We start from the raw sequence: 25,039 nt of genomic DNA on the forward strand, positions 1-25,039 counted from the left end.
ATGGTTTAAAACTACATTATTATGGTTTCTTTAGATGAAAAGCTGGTATTTCACATGGTTACAATTAAAACAACGGCAATGCAATATTACACTAACAAGTCTCTTCGGAGATTAACCACTTTCATCTTGGTCCCTGACATTCACCCAAAACTATATGCAACAGAGGGGAGAGAAACGATTAAGGGGCCTTGTTTATGTTCTCCTGGAATCCATGGTGTCACTTCTGGGTTCAAGCAGCGGCCAGAGATCTGCTTGGCCTCTGATGCTTGGGCGACCTGCCCCTTTTTTCTGCTGGCAGCCTAGGGTGGCTCTTGGCTCCTCACAGCTCTCCCCAGATCCCCAATTTAAATTTCAATGGAAAAAGAGGAAGGGCCAGGATGGCAATGCGTGACCTACTGGGCATTGTGATGTGATCAGAGATCCACTGTGGGTCTGCTACATAATGGGTCAAAAATAGAATTACCACATGGTGTGGTACTGAGCCATACATACCAGGAAGGTCCTAGGTTCTAACTGTGCTCGGTAATATTTTTAGTTGCAGCCAAAATAATAATAAAGGTGCTGTGTTTGGCCTCAGTGTGTCTGAGCTGGGAAGGAGAAAAATCATTCAGAGTTCCCACTTCAGTCATCGTTCTGTGATGCTCACTAGAAAAGGAAAATGCATACCTGTGAATGTGAGGATTAGGATAGGGTCAAACTTTGTTGTAATTACCCCATTGCTCAAGCAATCTGCCAACAAGCTTACAGGTGAAAAATGCTTGTATGAGATACCAAAGGGATGTCAGTATCTGTGGAACTACACAGCACGACACATCACCTTCAGAAAAAAAAAGAATTACTTTGTATTTCTGGCTGTGTGAGTTGTTATATTGATCAGTCAAGAATAGTCAGTTTGCACACGATCGAAAGTGCCAGTCCACACAGTATCACAGAAGTTTACAAAGGAGGCTATTCTTTGCATTGTTCCTGTGCCAGCTTTTTGCTACTGCACATAAGAAAAAGATATGATTTTACATTTTTTTTAAATACGGAACGAAGGCAGAACAGATAATGTAGCAATTATGGTTAAACCATATGAGTAGGCAGAATTGGTTTAAACTGTATGCTGGCAGACCTTATCTTTTGATCACAATGATACTCCAGGACATAAGCCATAGTTCAAGAAGAGCAAAGACAGGAAGTAAAGGTCGCTGAGATAAAATTGTTGAAGGATGAAACTTTAGACAATGGAACAGGATATTGACCAGGATACCCCTCTGTGATTGTACATTCAATAATCTGTTTGATGACTTAAGGGTCATAAGCTGCCCAACAAAGTTAAACTCAGCAAGAATTAGACAATGTATGATTGTTTTTTAAAATAATATAAAGGAGGGATGAGAAGCAAAGCTCAGTTAGGAACTTTAGCTATCTTCAAGGAGAGGTATTGTGAGCAGCTTTGGATAGGCAATTGCTCACGATTCCCAGAGAGATCTTTATACGTAAGTTTCTAGACATAGAGCTGCTGTGTACTGTTCTGTATGTAGTCTTAAGATTAATGTTTTGAAACAATAATAAATGAAGTTAATCATCAGACATATTACTGTCTCTAGCTTTTTGAATGTTTTTAAAATCGATAAGGATTATCATAACAGTCCAATCCCAAACTAATCACACTGCACTGCTTTCTCCCCATTGCACTCTTAGTGACAATTTTAATTTGATGTCCCCTCATCACTGACATGCTATGGATTTGGACAATCTAATCATATGCCTTGAACTGGCAAGGGTCACTATTTTACAGAAGCTGAGTGATAATTAAAATGAGTTCCATTGGCAAGACTGTGCATATCATTTTTGTAATTATTCACAAAAGTGTTCCAGAACAGTGTTTCAGAACTTAATCTATTTTTTGTTAATATTTTGGTTCCTTAGAAACAAAAATTTGCTTGTTTAGCAAGCATCAAATTTCAGACTTGTCACTAATGATATTGATGCCTGCCATGTGGGGATGGTGCCAGGCCTAGTGCACAGCCAGACCATGGAAAAGCTCAAGCACTGGTAATGGGAGGTTGCAGGAGAAACCCACTTGTTTTGTATTGTGGCTACAGACTCATAGACCGTTGCATGCACAAACACCATACAATTTCTCACAGTTGCTCATTGTACAATTCAAGTGTGCCAGTGAATGCTATTTGCAGACTGTTAAGGGCAGGAAATATTGTATTGAGAGATTCAGGTTGAATATAGAATAATAAAAATTAATACTGGCAAAAGAAAATTAATTAGAGTTAGCTACAAAAGGCGAGTGGGTATCTTTCAAATTTATATTCTGTTTTTTATTCTGACTGCATTATTAAGCATTTGGGAGCTGAGACAGATTGAGCATTTATCATGTGGTATAGCCTTGTCCTCAGCTAATAAAAATGCTCGATTCTAATTACCAGTAATCTAACGCTCATTATTTTCCTTTCATACCCAGTTAATGGAAATATTCTGATGAGCCATACTTATTTCAATCCCTCTTTGTTTAATTTACAGACTTTCCGATGGCCTATTGCCAGCAACATTGATGGAAATGAGATGCTGGAGATTCAAGTTTTCAACTACAGCAAAGTCTTCACTAACAGGCAAGGCAGTGCAATCTATTAACCTGAATTAATTCATAGGGTTTGACGTTTGGTGACTCACTTCTGTTTTTGTTCAGTAGAAACCAATTGTTTATAAATGATACAAAATATTTTAGAATGGGTTCAATGTTTTGTTAGTTTATATACTTTAAGAACGTAATAATAATTACTGATTTCCAATCCATTTGTGGGTTATACAAATCATATAACATATATTCAAGGAATGACGAGTGGGACCTTACAAAATAATTCCAATTATAATGAAAACTACATCTGATCTCTACTGGTGAAAATGGATGACAAGGTCAGCTGGAAAATCCTTAAAATCTCTAAACCTTCTGTGTTTCATAAAGTCTCTATCCGTCCAGTGATTAAATATTATATCCCCATTGGCAGGCTGCAGAGAAAATGTATATTTTACCCCAAGGGATAAATTTTAACCTTTAGGACTCTTGGTGCAGAGCTTTGAATGCCGGGTTCGCACATCAAGTATTTGGATGCATGCCCAATTTGCAGGTCCACAATTTTCCATCCATTCATTTTGATGGAGAGACAATCATCAGGCCACAAATTAGGTACACGCCTGAATTCCCAGTATGTGCTCCTGAGCACGCAACATCTGTGCCAGGAATGCTAAAGATGAAAATTTACCCCTTTACTCTGTGCAGTTCAAAGCCATGCATACCTTCAAACCTGATTAGGATGACTTCCTCCATTACAATGTTCACTCTCTCCAGCTTCCAGCCTCAGAGAGATAAGGCTGGGCTGTTAGTCCTTTACTAGATTGTAATTTGTAAGGAATCTTACAACACCAGGTTATAGTCCAACTGTTTTATTTGAAAATCACAAGCTTTCGGAGGCTTGTGATTTTCAAATAAAACAGTTGGACTATAACCTGGTGTTGTAAGATTCCTTACATTTGTCAACCCCAGTCCATCACCGGCATCTCCACATTATAGATTGTAATTTGGAAGATCATCACAAGAATTTCGAACACTGAGCCCCTTTTTATATGCCAGAAATGCAGGAACTGTTGCAATTGCATATCGTTCCATATTAATCAAAAAGTCCTTCGACAATACCAATGTTCAAGTGTCACATAGTACTTTTCCTGTTTTTGCAACCCTTTCCCAAACAGGGTTGTCATCTGTAACCAAAGAGAAAATTACATGGCAGGGTTTAGGATATGATGCCCTGTCCCTGGTATCTTCTGGATATACTTGTGGCTAGCTTCCTAGCATTGCTGTTAATTCTGATATCCCCATAAATGCAATTATTGCTCTTAATCCTTGCACAAGTGGTGTTTCTGCTCTTGGTATAAATTTTGCAGTATACACATCAAGTTTACGTTTTGCTTAAAGGAACACTCCAGGACAAGGTCCTAAAATGACTTTATCCGCAAGTACCTATCTGAAATAGATGACACTATGAGTAATTTAATATTTAGAAGTTAAAATTTTAAAAATTATTACAGATAGCTGACTTCCTGATATGAATAGGATCTTTGCATATTTCTGAAGAAGACACTGAAAACATGATTTATCTTTATCTTTTTCCACACATTATACTTCTTATTTCTCTCAATGAAGCAATGGGTTGGGTAACAACAACTTGCAATTGTGTAGCACCTTTAACGTAGAAAAACATGCCAAAGGCAGGCCAGTGAGGACTTGATGCTAGACAAAGGCAGATCATCCTAGGTTTACTGATACTGGCTCAGTTTAGACGTAATCAGGGTATGCTGGATGTTGATCACCCTGGTGTGTCTTCTTTCTTGAAGTGCCACTGAAAACATGACATTTTTTGATTGGGCTTCTTCTGAAGAAGCAATCCAACATGATAGTTAGTCAGGCATTCCCGTATCTTAGTGATGCCAGTGGGCCAGTTGTTGCAGTATCCTTTGGGAAAAATAGCTTTCCCACGTACTAATAGCGGTCCCTACCATCCCAGCTGAATCCTGCATCTCAGGAAAATTGTAGATGTACAGTGTGTTCATTTCTGTCCATTAATTATAATGGACAGATTACAAGGGAGCAATGGATCATGGAATAACTCTGAATGATTAAACAAATTGTTGCAAGTGTCAAGTGGATACTTCCCTCGGAGTATACACAACCTTGACAACAAATCTAATGCGTAGCATTCAAAGTGTGCAATGACTCCAGAAAAATATGTCTTTATGTAAACTCCTGAAAACATAATTAAAAAGCCTTAAAATAAATAGCATAGATGTAGATATGGATGAATAATGTGGAGGCTTGCATTCATCCTCAAGAGATCAAATAAGTGGGTGGAGCACATGATAAGGTAGATTGTACATGTTCAAAAGAGCCATCAAAAATGGATTATATATTCTTGGGAAAAAGAATTTGAAGATAAAAAATGGAAAGGTAGAGAATGATTTTAAAGAAAAGTAAACTAACATTTTTTAAATCCTTTTCCTGTTTCTTGGCTTTTTACCTTTTTAATATTTTTTTTTCAAACATTCTTTAACTGATGATGTACAAAACTATTTTGTTGCTTCTCTTGATTAATCCAGCCTTGGATATTCTCTCAGGCACAGTGCTGCTGGTCACTCTCATAAGTGGTCCGAACAACTTATGCTCAGGAGTGTGCCAGTTCTGCCCAATATCTAACTATACGATAGTGTAACCCAAGAATGTAACAATAGGACCCTCTTGTGATCTGAATTGGATACTGTGTCTTTCTCACATGCCCTCATATGTGCTTCTCCAATCTTTTTGAAGGCATTTGGTGAGACAAGGCCAGATATAAATCACTAAACTGCTTTATTTCACAGACAGCAAGTCAACATGTAGAGTAACAATCAAAGCAAATTATACTTATTTCATCAATCTCCCCTTTCTCCTCAAAAAATGTGAACAAATAATAAAGCATGAGCCCTAACCATTTCATGGACTAACTTAATTTGTTTTAGGTACGCCTTTCACTCTAGATAACATCTAGCTGCCATACTAGATCTTCTCTATTTTTAGCTTCCAGCACTAGGCCAAGAACATAGGGGGCTAAATTGGGCCACGTAACGCCCATTATGTAGGCACTACGCAGACTCCTAAGGATCCAAAATGGTGTCCAAGATGTGTGCGCACACTACCGGCGTGACGTGCGCATGATGCCATATTGGTAAAGATGTTTACGCACGCTCACTTAACGAACATCGGCGGCACGTCGGGAGATTATGCAGTAGATCAGTGTGCAATGCTGATTTAAAGGGGCAGATGCGATTTTGGAGCGCCACACTCCAGCCAACGCATTGTCTTAACCTCGCACAGCTGAACAGGTCTTAAACGTAATGAAACCCCCCACCAGCACTATTTAAAGGGATCATGCAGGAGTTACAGGTTAGCTGCTGGATTATTGCTTCTGGCAGCTGATGCATTGGTAACTTTTTGGAGGTCTCCTATACTTGAATACTAGGACGCGGGGACATAGCCTAAAAATTAGAGTCAGGACTTGCAGGAGTGAAGTTAGGAAACGCTTCTACACACAAAGGATAGTAGAAGTTTGGAACTCGCTTCCGCAAATGGCAGTTGATGCTAGCTCAATTGTTAATTTTAAATCTGAGATTGATAGATTTTTGTTAACCAAAGGTATTAAGGAATATGGAGTTAGATCACAGATCAGCCATGATCTCATTGAATAGCGGAACAGGCTTGAGGGGCTAAGTGGCCTAATCCTGTTCCTATGTTTCTATGTTCCTATAATAAAGTTTAAATACACTACAGGGAGTGGGCTGGTTAGCTGACAGGCAACAGCAAGGGCACTGGCGGAGTAGCAGGGGTGGGACAGGAATGCTGTCACCCTGAGAGAGGACAGCAGGTTCATGTTCCAGGGAGCCACTGCCACTTGCTGCCTTCTATTATGAATCACCTTCTTCTGCAAGAAAGTGGGACGTGTGTCGGAGAGTGCCCTGCAAGATGTTTGGGTGATGTGGCTGTCATGGTTGAATAGCTGCCAGTGTGTCTGACCTGTGAGTTATGGGTGTGCGGCTTGCAACAGTGGTAGTGTGCAAGGGTGAGATGAAGCATCTGATTGGAAGAGTTGAGTACTGATTGAAAGAGTTTGTTGGTATGTGGGTGATGGGGGGTGTAGTGTGTGGAGCAGTGGATGAGGCTAGTGGTGCAGTTGGTAGGAGATGCCACTTGACAGTTGAACTTACGCACCTTGACCACTCGTGTCAAATCATTGCACTTTTTCCTGCACCGTATCCAAGTTCATGGTGCTATGCACCTGGCATTGACATCGTCCCCTACTGTCTCCCACTGCCTCAGGGGCATATGTCTGGAGGGCATCTTGCCCCCCCTGCAGATATAGGATGCCCCCTTTCTGTCCACCTCTTGCACCAAGGCCTCTAGTGCATCAGCAAAGAACCTTGGTGCATGCAGTCACGCAGGCCCAGTATAAACTCAGATCGGCAGATTGGTGAGGTCTGGCGTGCAGATTGGGGGAAGTGAGATGTAGTTGTGAGCAATCTTTATTCAGTGTTTTGAAGGAATTCAACATGTTTGTAAACGTAAGGATGGGACCTGCATCTGTGTTTTATGTGTTCGATTTCTGATCTCCGTTCAGACCAGTATCTTATATTTTGAAAATATAAGAGTCCCACAAACTTTGAGCAGTCAAGTTGTTGCTCATTAAAAATTCCAGAGGTCCCATCATCACCGTACTTCACTGTATTGCAGCACAGATTCACTTCACCATCGACTTCCACCACTTCCTGCAGCCACAGTGCACCTCCTCTTTACGAGGTACAGACTGCCTTTCAGTGGTGCTAGCCACTTGTGATATCTGGGCCCCCTGCTGGTGAGCAGCCACTCAACAACGCAGATGGTGCGGGCTGCACACAGCAATCATGTAAAACGGCAGGCAGCACGAATGTTATCTGCTGCCTGCATCTCAATGACCGGGCACAGGTTAAGCGCACACCGCAATCCCCGCACTGGTTTTCGGGGGGTTAACCAATTTAACCCCCATATTCCTTTATTCAAAACCTGAATACCAACAACAACTTGCATTTATATAGCACCTTTGATGTAGTAAAACGTTCCAAGGTGCTTCACAGGAGTGCTATCAAACAAAATTTGAAACCGAGCCACATAAGGAGATATTAGGACAAGTGATCAAAAACTTGGTCAAAGAGGTATGTTTAAAGAAGCGTCTTAAAGGAGGAGAAAGGCAGAGAGGTTTATGGAGGGAATTCCAGAGCTTAGGGCCTAAGCAGCCTAAGGCATGGCCGCCAATGCTGGAGCAATTAAAATCAGGGATGTGCAAGAGGCAAGAATTGGAGGAACATAGAGATCTCGGAGGGTTGCCGGGCTGGAGGAGGTTACAGAGATGGGGAGGGGCAGGGCCATGGAGGGATTTGAACAGGGATGAGAATTTGAAAATCAAGGCATTCCCAGTCCAGGAGCCAATGTCAGTCAGCAAGCACGGGTGTTGGGTGAACGGGACTTGGTGCGAGTTAGGATAGGGGCAGCAGAGTTTTGGTTGAGCTCAAGTTTATGGAGGGTGGAAGGTGGGAGGCCAGCCAAGAGACATTGGAATATTGGAGTATTTCCAGCATTTTCTGTTTTTATATTATATTAAAGCATTGGTATAGTCAAGTTTAGAGGTAACAAAGGCAAGGATGAGGGTTTCAGCAGCAGATGAGCTGAGGCAGGGGTGGAGACAGGCGATGTTATGGAGGTGGAAGTAGGCGGTCTTGGTGATGGAGCAGATATGTGTTCGGAAGCTCATCTCAGGGTCAAATAGGACACCAAGGTTGCGAATGGTCTGGTTCAGCCTTAGACAGTGGTCAGGGAGAGGGATGGAGTCCGTGACTCGGGAACGGAGTTTGTGGTGGGGACTGAAGACAATGGCTTTGGTCTTCCAATATGTAGTTGGAGAAAATTTCTGCTCATTGTCGGACAAGCAGTGTGACAAATCAGAGACAGTGGAGGGGTTGAGCGAAGTGGTGGTGAGGTAGAGCTGGGTGTCGTCAGCGTACATGTGGAACCTGATGTGTTTTTGGATGAAGTTGCCGAGGGGCAGCATATAGATGAGAAATAGGAGAGGGCCCAGGATAGATCCTTGAGGGACTCCAGAGGTAATGGTGCAGGAGCGGGAAGAGATAGCCAGTGCAGGTGATTTTCTGGCTACGACTGGATAGATAAGAAAGGAACACTCTCGATAACATTTAGCTGCCAGACCAGACCATCTCTATTTTAAGCTTCCAGCTCCAGGCCAAGAACATAATCCTTTGTTCAAAACCTGAATACCATGGTCATGGATTTTGCTCTATTTATCTGTTAATTCTGACTCCATAAAGAAATGGGGCAGTGTCTCTATCAACTTCCCATGCAGTGATTTACTAACAGGCCTGTCAACCAAACCAACAACCCCCTCTCCACGGAGTATATTCCTTTGCAGGCAGATCATACTGTACCCACATGAAGAAAAATGTCTGAACCATAATAGATGTAGGTATTTGGCCAACTGTGACAAAATGACTAATTGCTTAATATCCCTGGTCATCATGGCCAATGGGCATGAAATGTAACAATAGGACATTGTTTTATCAGTTAGGAATAGACTGAGAGTTGCGACAGCTCCAAAACTGGCTTGTCTGACTTTAATACACATTTTTCAATGCCTGCAGGCAGTAGCCTTTCTTTTTAAACCTATGCCAATTTACTTTTTCAGACACAATCTTTAAACATAATTCAATCCCAAAATCCTTTCCATGAAGAGTAAAAAATCAAAAATCCTGAAACATTTAAGAAAAGATCAATAAAAAGAGTTTGTAACATCCCTAATCATTTGCCACAATGCTGTCAAACACACAAAGCAGCTCTACTCCCTTTTACTTGAGGAAAGGTGGTATGTCAATAAAGAATTCTACCCAGTTCATGCAGAATTTATCATGCCACATATCCAGCAGGCAGGTTTCTTGTAGGAAGACAATACCACCAATTGATTGCCTATAAGTGCATATATCAAAGTGGTTATCCACCTCTGGCCATGATGGATGTTCATATTTGTCTGAAATTGACAAGATGTGGATCCATAAGTTTTTTTTAAAAAAAAGCTGTCCAACCAAAAAGATGAGAAGGAAAAGGGAATAAGATTTCAGAACTGTAAAATACGGTTGTTTTACATCATTCATACAGTTCCAATTCAAAGATGGACATAAAATGCCTCCTGGTAATGAATATCCATCATTCAGAAAACATAAGTGCACAGAACTCACCCTTCCAAAATCCCACCAAAGCATAACACTTTAGGTAGCCAGTAAAGTCTTATGAAAGAAAACATGGCTCTAACCATAGTTCCATGTCATCTATTTATTATTCTTCTGACACCTGATGTAACCGGGACACTGCTATCATGTTGTGGCAAATCAGACGAACTGGTATAGTATTTGGGTAATGGGCAACAAATGATACTTGGAAATTAGCTTTTCTTGTTTGAACAAAGCCCTTTTCACTCTAGGTAGCAAATGCTGCACACCTGTCATTGTTGCTGTCTGATACAGTGACACCATTGTCTGTATTCTTTTGGCTATCTCATTCTTTTCTAATTGTGGCAACACATTTATGAACCGGCTTAATTTCTGGCAGGGAGATTAATGGTAGCAGCTATTAATAATGCACAGGCACTGTATATCTTAACGAACAACAGACACTGGATGCACACAGTATCAAATGGACACAGATTTAATTATTGAATCTGGTTGGATTCAGTATCCTACGTGTCAGCATCTCTTTTAGGTTTCAATCACCATGGGATTAATTACTTGTGTAGCTAGCCCCTCTGTTCAAGCAAATGAGCGAGACAATTATTAGAATGCGTACTGTCCAATATGCTTTTGTGCTCAATTGTTATTGTTCATACATTGGAACTTCATCAAGCAGGTTTTTGAGTACAGCTAGATCTACAGTTGAACTGACAACCTTTCTAAGCTTTTGTTCATTAATCATTATTTATTTTGCACCCATTTGAGTTCTTTAAAGAAATCAAAATATGTTCTGACCTTTATTTCATTGGCAGCAGATGTAAACCCCTAAATTGCGAAGCTCTGCAGTTGGTGTGGACCCTCTCCATTTTGTTGCGTAAGGGTATCAAGAAAAATGGAACTGCAGCACAAATGAGCCTTGATCAAATTGAATGGTGCAGCAGGTTCAAGGGACTGAATGGCCTACTCCTGTTCCTATGTTCTAAATTTATCAAGTCTTTCCTTACAACTCAGGGATCAGCCTCATGCCTCTTTTCTATAATCCCTCCAGTACTTGAATACCTACCTGATGTCATGGTAACCAGAATTGGTCACAGTACACAAGGTTTTTTTTATTCATTGGATGTTAGTGTCACTGGCGAGGCCAGCATTTATTGCCCATCCCTAATTGCCCTTGAGAAGGTGCTGGTGAGCCGTCACCTTGTTTGTAGCGGGATTGTACAACTGAGTGGATTGCTAGGCCATTTTAGAGGATAGTTAAGATTAAGAATCAACCACATTGCTGTGGGTCTGGAGTCACATATAGGCCAGACCAGGTAAGGAAGGCAGGTTTCCTTCCCTAAAGGACATTAGTGAACCAGATGGGTTTTTACAACAATCCGGTAGTTTTGTGGTCACCATTACCGATACTAGCTTTTTATTCCAGATTTTATTTAATTAACTGAATGTAAATTCCCCAGCTGCTGTGGTAGGATTTGAACTGGATTATTAGTCCAGGCCTTTCGGATTACTAGTCCAGTAACATAACCACTATGCTACCGTACCCAGTACAAGGTACGATCTGAGCAGAGTGCAGTACAGGTTGAACATATCTTCCTCTGACTTGTACTCTACTGTTGGCCATGTTGAGCATCAAAGTCATGCCTGTTAAGGAGCCACTCACTATGGTTCACTACAGTTGTGAAAATGCCTCGCACATTGGGGCAGAGAAGTCAAAGATGCACTCCTAGCTCTCTTTCAAAATCTTCAACCTTTGCTATTTCAACACCATTCATGGAATATGTGTGCTGCCTATTTTCTTTCTACGTACAGTATTTTATACTTGTCTGAAATAAATTTCATTTGCCGTTCTATTTTCTGAGCTGTCTCATAGAATCATAGAATCATAGAAGTTACAACATGGAAACAGGCCCTTCGGCCCAACATGTCCATGTCGCCCAGTTTATACCACTAAGCTAGTCCCAATTGCCTGCACTTGGCCCATATCCCTCTATACCCATCTTACCCATGTAACTGTCCAAATGCTTTTTAAAAGACAAAATTGTACCCGCCTCTACTACTGCCTCTGGCAGCTCGTTCCAGACACTCACCACCCTTTGAGTGAAAAAATTGCCCCTCTGGACCCTTTTGTATCTCTCCCCTCTCACCTTAAATCTATGCCCCCTCGTTATAGACTCCCCTACCTTTGGGAAAAGATTTTGACTATCGACCTTATCTATGCCCCTCATTATTTTATAGACTTCTATAAGATCACCCCTTAACCTCCTACTCTCCAGGGAAAAAAGTCCCAGTCTGTCTAACCTCTCCCTGTAAGTCAAACCATCAAGTCCCGGTAGCATCCTAGTAAATCTTTTCTGCACTCTTTCTAGTTTAATAATATCCTTTCTATAATAGGGTGACCAGAACTGTACACAGTACTCCAAGTGTGGCCTCACCAATGCCCTGTACAACTTCTACAAGACATCCCAACTCCTGCATTCAATGTTCTGACCAATGAAACCAAGCATGCCGAATGCCTTCTTCACCACCCTATCCACCTGTGACTCCACTTTCAAGGAGCTATGAATCTGTACTCCTAGATCTCTTTGTTCTATAACTCTCCCCAACGCCCTACCATTAACGGAGTAGGTCCTGGCCCGATTCGATCTCCCAAAATGCATCACCTCACATTTATCTAAATTAAACTCCATCTGCCATTCATAGGCCCACTGGCCCAATTGATCAAGATCCCGTTGCAATCCCAGATAACCTTCTTCACTGTCCACAATGCCACCAATCTTGGTGTCATCTGCAAACTTACTAACCATGCCTCCTAAATTCTCATCCAAATCATTAATATAAATAACAAATAACAGCGGACCCAGCACCGATCCCTGAGGCACACCGCTGGTCACAGGCATCCAGTTTGAAAAACAACCCTCGTCAGAATCAACTACCTCTCTTGGTTTGGCATCATCTGCAAATTTGACCAATTTGCATTGAGTTTCTGAATCCAAGTTATTGATGTAAATCAGAAACAGTCATGTTCCCAATACAATTTCTGGATCACCCCAGTCAGCACTTTCTCCCTTACCTTGATATAACTCCTCTAAAAGTACCCATTGTATTCTACCCTTCAGTCAATATCTTATCCATTCCCAAGATTTACCCCGAATCCCCAATGTTTTGAGCTTAAATAATACCATTTTGAGAGAGAGAAGTGTTGAGAGTGCTGGGGAATGGGGAAAAGGGCTATTGCCAGTTATTATGCAGAGACATGGAGAAATAAAGACTTGTTCTCACCCTTGCTACTCTGGTCAGGTCATTGAACCATTGTCTGCATTGAATTCAGGTCCTGGGGTGATGCTCCTTGAACTGACAAGCTCGGCCACCTCTCTCCAGCTCTGTTGGACATTGGCTGTTGAAATCTTCTTTCCATTGGTTGGAAAGATAACATCTTTCCTGGCCCTCATTTCTTCCATCAGGCCCTCCAGGGAGGCATCAGAGAATTTTGGGGCTTACTTCTGACTCATTTCTCACAACCACCACTTTGCAGCAGCATGACACAACAATCTCCAAGAAGGTGCATTCATGCTTAAATCTGCCTCTGGAGGCCCACTGGAAATCCCGCCCTGTATTCTCAACACAATCAGGAGGGCAATCGCCAATTAGATGTAAATGAAGCCCGGCAGTTGGAATCAATCTGGCCTCACACTGATGACATCGGGCAGACTGGCCGCTCACACATTCACACCCCTCCGCCCCGCCAGTTAAAACGATCCCTATTGTTCTTTAATATCTTAAAATTTATCGCATAAAAACTTGCACCTGGAGTTTCCTCACAGGTTCTCCTAATCGGGTGCCATATCTTTGGCAGAAGCCCCAGATAAACCACGTAAATGGGGTTTCCGCCAAACTTCCACCAATTGGGAGAATCTGGGAAAATTCCTGGCGTTAGTGTTTTCCGTTATTTCCTTATGGGTGCTGAGTTGTGGAAATGGGATAGGAGTACACAATTCCAGTGAAAGAGTTTGGAAAATAATACTGTTTACCATGGACTGCAGCTGTATAAACAACCTTTTTGTAAACGAATTCTCAAATATAGCCAGGTGTTCTAATCAGCTATCTGTCTGCCTCTCAACAAGATTCTTTTTCTGAAGTAAAAACTAAGTTGATAAAAGCTTTTTTGTGAAACTTAAGTTCAAAGCTTCTTAAATTCATTTTATTTTCACTTTATTTGGAGTAACAAACAGAAAAGCTGATACACATGGAACAAAGACACAACTCAACATTTGTACTGTGCAATGGTAAATAAATGTTTATGGAAAATTTAAGTATAACTAACAGAACAAGTGGCGTGTGCTCATGCTCTTTTCACACACTCTCCTGTTTACTCTAACTATCTCACCTAGACTTTGGCCCAGAATTTCCTCAGAGCTGCTTCAGCTCCACTGCCATAATTTCGCCAGAAGTGAGGCGGAAATCCCATTTACATTGGTGGGGTGGTTGGCCGATTGCAGGGGTCCTGTCACGCCAGGTGAGCTTGTTGGGCTAGGCTGAAGCACTCCTGCTCCTCCTGGCCCACAAGCAGTGCAATAAAGGCACTTATCTCATGGATCTATCTGGCCCTTCTCGCTTGCTTTCACCTGACGATGAGAAACCCGAACAGGTAAGGTTAAATTCATTTTACGTTTCTAATACACAAAAAATTAAATGCCTCAACTATCGCAGTGAGGTACATTGTCCCTTTAAGTATTGGCGTGCCAGCTTTAAGTGGGGATGGGACTTCTGGGTTTCTGTTGCGCGCACACATCCTAAAGCGCTTGGAGTAAACTCAGAAGTCGGCACCTTGGAGCCAGGATGCGGTCCTGCTGAAGGATTCAACAATTTTTACTACCCACCCGCCCCCAGCCCACCCGTTCTTGGGGGTTAAAATGCCCCCCCCCACCCAGACTACAGACTTGTCAGTTTAACATCAGTTGCGGGGAAGTTACTGGAATCTGTCATTGGGATAGAGTGACTGAGCACTCAGAGAAGTATAAGGTGATCAAAGATTGTCTGCATGTATTTGTGAATTGTAGATCATGTCTGACTAATCTAGTTGAGTTTTTTGAGGAAGTCACTAGCATGGTGAATAGGAGAGTGTCTGTGGATGTTATCTACATGGACTTCTGGAAGACATCTCATGAGGTTCCGCACAAAAGAATATCATCAAAAACGAAAGCGTGCGGAAGTGGCGATAACCTTGTGGCATGGGCCAGTAATTGGTGGGAGGTAGAAGCCAGAGAGTGGGGATAAAAGGAACATTCCCTAATTGGCGGGATGTGACAAGTGGCATTCCCTAGGGATCTGTACTGGAGCATCAGCTATTCACTATAAATATAAATGACTTGTGTAGATGGAAGCAGGAAGTTACCAAGAGACATAGACAGACTGGGGGTAATTTTAACTTTAGGCAAAAGTGTAAAATGGACAATATCAACAACAACAACAACAACAACAACAACAACCTGCATTTATTTAGCACCTTTAACGTAGTAAAACATCCCATGGTGCTTCACAGGTAAATTTGACACCGAGCCACATAAGGAGATATTAGGACAGGTGACCAAAAGCTTGGTCAAAGATAGGTTTGAAGGAGGAAATAGAGGTAGAGAGCCAGAGAGGTTTAGGGAGGGAATTCCAGAACTTTGGGCTGAGGCAGCTGAAGACTTGGCTGCCAATGGAGGGGTGGAGGAAATCAGGATGCACAAGAGGCCAGAATTGGAGGAACGCAGAGTTCTCGAAGGGTTGTAGAGTTGAAGGATGTTACAGAGGTAAGGAGAGGATCAAGGCCATGGAGGGATTTGAACACAAGGATGAGAATTTTAAATTTGAGGGGCTGCTGGACCGGGAGCCAATGTAGGTTAGCGAGCACAGGGGTGATGGGTGAACGGAATGTGGTGCGAGTTAGGATTCGGGCAGCAGAATTTTGGATGTTTTTGGCTTGGACGCCCATGAAACACCTCTCCCGATTTTTATTTACCTTGACTTCAGTGAGAGGTGTATAATGAGTGGCCGATATGATGTCGCCCATTTTACCCTATCGCCAAAAGGACTTAAAGGGTTAAATTATGATGACAGGCACACAAACTTGGTTTGTATTCTCTTGAGTTTAGAAAGTTGAGGGGCAATATAATCTAGGTCTTTAAAATGATAAAGGGATTTGATGGGGTAGATACAGAGAAACTATTTCCTCTGGTGGGGCAATCCAATACAAGGGGACATATTCTTAAAATTAGAGCGAAGCCATTTAGGAGTGAAATCAGGAAGCATTTTTCACACAGTGGGTAGTAGAAATCTGGAACTCTTACCCCTCACCACCCCCCTCCCCTCCCCCCCCCCCCCCGGCTATTAAGACTGTGAATGCTGGGTCAATTGAAATTTTCATGGTTGAGATCAATAGATTTTTGTTAGGTAAGGGTGTCAAGGGATATGGATCGAAGGCAGGTAAATGGAGTTGAGGTACAGATCAGCCATGCTCTAACTGAATGGTGGAACAAGCTCAAGGGGCTGAATGGCCTGCTGCTGTTCCCGTGTATTCCAAGCAATCACTATGGTCATATTTCTAAAATATCTGTCTTAGTTATGGTAGTCTCTGGCCACATCTTGTTATGCCACCGAATGTAAAAATAAAAACAAAATTTGTTTGGACGTAAGGATTTGATTTATCCCATTACATCCCCTCCATTATTGGCCCTTAGCACTGTGGGATGCTGACTGATGTTAGTAATAACATTAATGGCTATCATCATCTCCTGAAGCCAGATGACTGTGTTGCTGTTACAATAAGAGCAAGCGGAATCAAAAAGAGACCTTTAGTTTTGGCAGAATCTAGCTTATATATTCACAGCAATATCTTGAGAAAATTGGAATTGTTCCAGCTGTGTAATTTATCTTTGATTAATATTTCAGATCACTGTTATTCGAAATTAAAACTAGAGATCCACAATGTATATACTGTAAAACACCTGGCACTTGCACACAGTATCATAGGATTTTGTTGGTCTCCACTCAAATTCAGCCAAATGTAAGGAATCTTACAACACCAGGTTATAGTCCAACAGTTTTATTTGAAAATCACAAGCTTTCGGAGCTTACCTCCTTCGTCAGGTGAGTGAGTGCATTCAGCCAAGTAGCGTATTTGGATCTCCTTGGGGAATTTGGCCCAATTGCATTGCTTAAGCTGAATGACTGACTGTAAATTTTTGGTAATAAATACTGAAATGTTCTGCTCTAAGCCCGACCAGAGGTACCTTTAACCTGGTGCACGTGGCACTGCACATGGAGAGTCCATTACTCATAACAGTGCATTGTTTTGTGAACTACTGCACATCCTTATGGTGGTACTGATAGGCAAGTGATCTTTCAATGCTGGTTTAAACCAGAGTATAGTTAGGACTGTTGTTGGATAATTAACATTTGATCTTTCAGACCGGTTTTATTAAAGATGGGAAAAAATGCCCACAATGACTTGATCCTCTGACTTGAGTGACATCACGTTAGCACTTGACATATAGCAAATGTACAGTCACTAAGCATAACTGGCCCACCATGGGCTTTAATTCATTTCATATAAACTATAGTTCACTTGCAGTTCTGTATACTCGCTGAAGTAAGGTTGCTTCATATTTGTGAACTATCCTCCTTACATTTGATTTGAGATAGAAAGACATTGGGGGAAAAATTGGATAGGACCTATTATTGGTGGGGGTAGTGCGATCCGCTATTACCCTGCAACCATTGGCCTCTGCGCAGACAAGACGAGACTTCCGTGAAGCCTGAGGACTTACCTTCAAGCAGCGTTTAGAATCAGCGTTGACGTGAGGATTCCATGCAATTCACACTTTCCACCATCAGGGGGTGCCCCAATCTCTTAAAGGCCAGCTGTCTCATAAAAATCTCTTAAAGGTAGCTGGTACCTGTTATTTGCTGAAAATAACAGTCTGCTGTTTGCACGGAGTCTGAAAAGAGATCAGACATTGTACGTGCAAAACACAGATGCAGGTCCCATCCCTCTGTTTACAAACTGATGAGGGACATCCTATATTCACGGGGGGGGCAAGAGACCCACTAGATATATACCCAAAAAGCAGTGGGTGGCAGTGGGGGACAAAGTCAATGCCAGGCGCACAGCATCATGAACATGGATGCAATGCAGGAAGAAGTTCAATGCTTTGACACGAGTGGTCAAGGTGAGTGAGGTCAACTGTCAAGTGGTGTCTCCTACCAACTACTCTACTAGCCTCATCCACTGCTCCATGCACTGCACCCCCCCATCACCCACTACCAACAAACTCTTTCAATCAGTACTCAACTCTTCCAATCAGATGCTTCCTCTCACCCTTACACATTATCACTGTTGCAAGCCGCCCACCCACAACTCACAGGCCACACACTCTGGCAGCTATTCAACCATGACAGGCACATCACCCAGACACAATCCCGCTTTCTCGCAGGAGAAGGTGGCGCATATCAGGAGGCAGCAAGTGGCAGTGGCATTTAGCCCCTCGAGCCTGTTCCGCCATTCATTGAGATCATGGTGGACCCGTGACCTAACTCCATAGACCCGCCTTAGCCCCATATCCCTTAATACCCTTGGTTCACAGAAATATATCAATCTCAGATTTAGAATTAATAATTGAACTAGCATCAACTGCTGTTTGCAGAAGAGCGTTCCAATCTTCTCCCACCCTTTGCATGTAGAAGCATTTCCTAACTTCACTCCTGCATGTCCTGGCTCTAAATGTTAGGCTATGTCCTCTAGTCCTAATATTTGAGTATACGAGACCTCCAAAAACAGTTACAACAGTAATTGTCCATCCACTAATCTGTAAATCCTGCATGGTCCCTTTAAATAGCGCTGGTGGGGGATCCTCCAGGCACTCTAAGACACGTTCAGACGGTCGGAGTTAAGGCTGTGCATTAAGTCCCAAAATGGTGTCTATCACTTTAAATCAGTGTGGCACACTAATTGTATCCATTTTCTCCTTACTTTACATGCTTCCGGCGTTCGGTATTTGCGCATGCACTAACTCCTATACCAAGATGGCATCTGGCCCTCGTCACGCTGGAAATGTGTGTGTGCAGCCAAGACGTCATCTTGGATGTTGGAGAGGCTGTGTAGCGCTGAAACGACGGTCGCGACACGGTCCAATTTAGTGCCCATTCATTTCTATTCTGAGTTATATAAGTGATGGATACAAGTTAACAGAGATCTTCCCCATGTATCATTTATAAAGGACGCCATAGATTATTATCTACCAAGTGAAAACGTTCATTGACTGACCAAAATGTATAAATAATCGATTTATGATTAATATTATGGTGGTTTTCTCTGAGGGCATGATTTCCTCCTAATTGTTTGTAGTGAAATTAGCAGTACTTAATATTCATGTTTATGGTTTCACCGTCAAAATCTTCCCCCATAGACGTTATTTGGAATAAAAACAATCAGCAGGTCAGGCAACATCTGTGGAGAGAGAAACTGAGTTAATGTTTCAGACCTTTCATCAGAACTCTGAACAGATCTTTATTTGGAGCCTGTTCTCTTTTTTTTAATCTTTGTAAGATTTGGCGGGAAATTGAACATTTTTCCTAAAAAATCAGTACAGATTAAAGACAAAGGCAGAGATCTTTCCAATCAGGCTCAGCATCGTGCCTTAATCCTAACCTCAGAAGAGCATCCACTGGACTGGCGTAAATCTTTCATACAGCCTATCCTCATGAAACTTAGAGCTAATGCAAATCATGGGAAATTTTGTACCAGAGAAAAAGGACCTTCATCTAAGGAGCCCAGCAATGCATTCACTCTCCACAAGTTTAGTGTCAGTACAAAGCCAAAACCACATTGCATTGCCATTATGCTTGGAGGGTAAGGCTCGAACTGACTCCGTTGTGAAGCAGAGAGAAACTTCCTCCTAATTGATAGCACTTCATTCTGATGTCAGGCCAGGCCCTGACACAGATCGAGGTTGCATTTACATTATGGGCAAGATATTCTGAGACCCTAAGCAACCAGCTGAGTCTCACATGCAGCAGGCAGCTTATCGGAAAATCAAGGGTGCATTGCCTATTAATCACGGGTAGGCCACCCAATCAATTACCTGCTGTGTGCAAGGCTTCGCCAGTGACTCTATAACTGCAGCATTGATGCAAAACAAAACCAACAGTTGTAGTGCAGGTACTCCTGAGGGTAGATTCAAAATTGGATAATAAAATAGAAAAGTGTCTGCTAGTCCTCAGTCCCTCGACAATGGATCCTGTTTGTTATCAGATAGTAATTTCCTGTTCCAAATTGTTTTTTGCTAATTAAACCTATGTACTTAGATAAGAAATTATTCTTATCAGGAATTCTAGTGTTGCTTGTTAAATTCAGCTGATTTATGTAGATAGATTTTTATTTGAACATGAGAACATAAGAAATAGGAGCAGAAGTAGGCCACACGGCCCCTCAAGCCTGCTCCGCCATTCAAACACATCATGCCTGATCTTCGACCTCAGGTCCACTTGCCCGTCCAATTCCCATATCCCGTGATTCCCCTAGAGTCCAAAAATCTATCCATCTCAGCCTTGAATATATCCAATGACTCAGCATCCACAGCCTTCTGGGATAGAGAATTCCAAAGATTCACAACCCTCTGCGTGAAGAAATTCCTCCTCATCTCAGTCTTGAATGGCCAACCCCTTATCCTGCAACCATGCCCCCTAGTTCTAGACTCCCTAGCCAAGGGAAACAATCTCTCAGTATCTACCCTGTCAAGCCCCCTCATAATCTTATATGTTTCAATGAGATAACCTCTCATTCTTCCAAACTCCAGAGAGATTAGGCCCATTCTACTCAACCTCTCCTCATAGGACAACCCTCTCATCCAGGAATTAATCTAGTGAACATTCGTTGTACTGCCTCTAAGGCAAGTATATCCTTCCTTAGATAATGAGACCAAAACTGTACCCAGTACTCCAGGTGAGGTCTCACTAAACCATGTACAATTGTAGTAAGACTTCTTTACTCTTGTACTTCAACACCCTTACAATAAAGGCCAACATTCCATTTGCTTCCCTAATTGCCTGCTGTACTTGCATGCTAACTTTTTGTATTTCTTGTATGAGGACACCCAAGTCTTTCTGAACACCAACATTTAATAGATTCTCACCATTTAAAAAATATTCTGTTTTTCTATTCTTCCTACCAAAGTGAATAACCTCACATTTCCCCAGATTATACTCCATCTATCACCTTCTTGCCCAAACACTTAATCCGTCTATATCCCTTTGCAGATTCTTTGTGTCCTCCTCACAGCTGACTTTCCCACCTAATTTTATATCATCAGCAAACTTGGATACATTACACTCGGTCCCTTCATCTAAGTCTTAATATAGATTGTAAATAGCTGAGGCCCAAGCACCAATCTTTGCGGCACCCCACTAGTTACAGCCTGCCAACCTGAGAATGATCCGTTTATCCCTACTATCTGTTTTCTGTCCTTTAACCAATCCTCTATCCATGCTAATGTATTACCCCCAACCCCATGAGCCCTTACCTTGTGTAACAACCTTTTATGTGGCACCTTATTGAATGCCTTTTGAAAATCCAAATATACTACATCCACTGGTTTCCCTTTATCTACCTGCTAGTTACATCCAATAATAGTAGGGGACTTCAACTACCCTAACATCAACTGGGATTCAAACAGTGTGAGGGGCACAGAGGGCGCAAAATTCTTGATCGGTGTCCAGGAGAACTTTTTTAGCCAGTACGTGACAAGCCCAACAAGAGTGGATGCAATTCTAGATTTAGTCCTGGGAAATGAAAATGGGCAAGTGGGTGAAGTGACAGTGGGTGACCATATTGGGGATAGTGACCACAATTCAGTTAGTTTTAGCATTATTATGGAAAAGGACAGAGTTAAATCAGGAGTAAACATTTTAAATTGGGGAAGGCAAATTTTATAGAACTAAGAGGTGATTTGGCAGAAGTGGACTGGACACAACTGCTTGAGGAGAAATCAGTGGCAAGCCAGTGGGAGGCACTAAGAAGTGAAATTCTACGGGTACAATGCAGACACATCCCCTCAAAGAAAAAGAGCGTCACTGCCAAATTTTGAGCCCCTGGTTGTTTAGAAGTATACGGGGCAAGATAAAGCAGAAAAAGAAAGCTTATGACTGTCACAGAAAACTAAATACTGCAGAAAGCCTAGAGGAGTATAGAAGTACAGGGATGATGTAAAAAAGGAAATAAGAAAAGCAAAGAGAGGGCATGAGAAAATATTAGCTAGTAAGATTACAGAAAATCCAAAGATGTTTTATCAGTACATTAAGAACAAGAGGATAGCTAAGGAAAAGGTGGGACCGATCAGGGTTGATAAGGGTAAATTGTGTGTAGAAGCAGAGGATGTGGGTAGGGTTTTAAATGAATATTTTGTCTCCGTATTCACAAAAGAAAGGGATGATCCAGACATAGTAGTTAAAGAGGAGAGGTGTGAAATATTGGATAAGGTAAACATAACAAGAGAAGAAGTACTAGAGGGACTGGAATCCTTGAAAGTTGATAAGTCACCAGGGCCGGATGGATTGTTTCCTAGGCTATTGAAGGAAGCCAGGGAGGAAATAGCGGATGCTCTGAGGATCATTTTCCAATCCTCACTAGATACAGGGGAGGTACCGGAGGACTGGAAGACTGCAAACATAGTACCATTGCTTAAAAAGGGTACGAGGGAAAGGCCGAACAATTATAGGCCGGTCAGTCTTACCTCGGTGGTGGGCAAACTATTAGAATCAATACTGAGAGATATGATAAACTGTCACTTGGAAAGGTATGGTTTAATCAGGGATAGTCAGCATGGATTTGTTCAGGGAAGGTCATGCCTTACAAATCTGATTGAATTCTTTGAGGAAGTGATGAGGAGGATTGATGAGGGTAGTGCAGTGGATGTTGTCTACATGGATTTAGTAAGGCATTTGACAAGGTCCCACATGGCAAACTGGTCAGAAATGTAAAAGCCCATGGGATAGAGGAAAATGTGATGAATTGGATCCAAAATTGGCTCAGTAACAGGAAACAAAGGGTAAAAGTCGATGGATGTCTTTGCGAATGGAAATCCGTTTCCAGTGGTGTGCTACAGGGCTCAGTGTTTGGTCCCTTGCTGTTTGTGGTATATATTAATGATTTGGACTTGAATGTAGGAGGCACGATTGGAAAATTTGCAGGTGACACAAAAATTGGCCGTGTAGTTGATAGTGAAAAGGATAGCTGTAGACTGCAAGAAGATATCAATGGGTTGGTGGAGTGGGCAGAAAAGTGTCAAATGGAATTCAACCCAGAGAAGTGTGAGGTAATGCACTTAAGGAGGGCAAACGGTAAAAGGGAATACGCAGTAAACGGGAATATATGGAGAGGGGTAGAAGAAGTGAGAGACCTTGGAGTGCATGTGCACAGTCCCTGAAGGTGGCAGTACAGGTAGATAATGTTGTGAAGAAGGCATACGGAATGCTCTCCGTTATTAGCTGAGGTATAGAATACAAAAGCAGGGATGTAATGATGGAACTGTACAAAATGCTGGTAAGGCCACAGCTGGAGCATTGTCAACACATTACAGGAGGACGTAATTGCTCTGGAGAGAGTGCAGAGAAGATTTACAAGGACGTTGCCAGGGCTTGAAAATTGCAGCAACAAGGAGAGATTGGATCGGCTGGGGTGGTTTTCCTTGGAGTGGAGGAGGCTGAGGGGAGACTTGATTGAGGTGTACAAAATTATGAGGGGCCTAGATAGAGTAGACAGGAAGTACCTGTTTCCCCTAGCGGAGAGTGCAAGAACTAGAGAACATAGATTTAAGCTGATTGGTGGAAGGATTAGAGGGGACATGAGGAAAAACTTTTTTACCCAGAGGGTGGTGGGTATATGGAATTCACTGCCCGAAGTGGTGGTAGAGGCAGGGACCATCAACTCTTTTAAAAAGTACCTGGACCTGCACATGAGTGCTGTAAGCTGCAGGGCTACGGACCGGGTGCTAGAAGGTGGGATTAGAATGGGCACCTGGTTGTTCTTCGAGCGGACACGATGGGCCGAATGGCCCCCTTCTGTGCTGTATCTTTTCTATGGTACTATCCTCAAAAAATCTCTGATAGATTTTTCAAACATGATTTCCCTTTCATAAAACCATGTTAACTCTGCCTAATCATATTATGATTTTCCAAGTGCCCTGTTACCACTTCCTTCATAATGGATTCCAGCATTTTCGCTCTGACTGTTGTCAGGCAAACTGGCTTGTAGTTCCCTGTTTTCTCTCTCCCTCCCTTCTTGAATAGCGGGGTCACATTTGCTACCTTCCAGTCTACTGAAACCATTCTAGAATCTAGAGAATTTTGGAAGATCACAACCAATGCATCCACCATCTCTGTAGCCACCTCTTTTAGAACCCTAGGATGTAGGCCATCGGTCAGAAGCACAGGCTTTTAAAAAATGTTCTTTGTTTTCCCACTGTTCCACGTTTAGTGTCACAGGGGTAGAATTTCCATCGGACTTCTCCTGATCTCCTGCCGTAACTTCAGGAGATCAGCAGAAATCCCGGAGAAATGGGGTAAGTGGAAATTCTACCCCACAGTGACTCAGAACAGTGCAATGTTTCTACAGTATCATAGAATCATAGAAAGGTTACAGCATGGAAGGAGGCCATTTGGCCCATCGAGTCCGTACCAGCTCTCTGCAAGAACAATCCAGCTAGTCCCACTCCCATGCCCTATCCCCATAGCCCTGCGATTTCTTTTCTTTTTTTTTATTCGTTCATGAGATGTGAGCGTCTTTGGCGAGGCCGGCATTTATTGCCCATCCCTAATTACCTTTGAGAAGGTGGTGGTGAGCCGCCTTCTTGAACTGCTGCAGTCCGTGTGGTGACGGTTCTCCCACAGTGCTGTTAGGAAGGGAGTTCCAGGATTTTGACCCAGCGACGATGAAGGAACGGAGATATATTTCCAAGTCGGGATGGTGTGTAACTTGGAGGGGAACGTGCAGGTGGTGTTGTTCCCATGTGCCTGCTGCTCTTGTCCTTCTAGGTGGTAGAGGTCGCGGGTTTGGGAGGCGCTGTCAAAGAAGCCTTGGCGAGTTGCTGCAGTGCATCCTATGGATGGTATACACTGCAGCCACCGTGCGCCGGTGGTGAAGGGAGTGAATGTTTAGGGT

The 25,039-nt window shown here is 42.4% G+C and overlaps 1 protein-coding gene across 2 annotated transcripts in view; it reads left to right on the forward strand.

Moving 5' to 3' along the window:
• The window catches only part of otofa (otoferlin a), a 397,912-nt gene that overhangs the window by 80,327 nt on the left and 292,546 nt on the right, over positions 1-25,039 (forward strand). For both annotated transcript variants that reach the window (XM_067983769.1, XM_067983768.1), the window contains exon 3: positions 2,521-2,609. In XM_067983769.1, the coding sequence (XP_067839870.1) occupies positions 2,521-2,609 (89 nt within the window). The remainder of the gene's footprint in view (positions 1-2,520; positions 2,610-25,039) is intronic.

This window comes from Heptranchias perlo, chromosome 5 (assembly GCF_035084215.1).
Source record: "Heptranchias perlo isolate sHepPer1 chromosome 5, sHepPer1.hap1, whole genome shotgun sequence".
NCBI lineage: Eukaryota > Metazoa > Chordata > Chondrichthyes > Hexanchiformes > Hexanchidae > Heptranchias > Heptranchias perlo.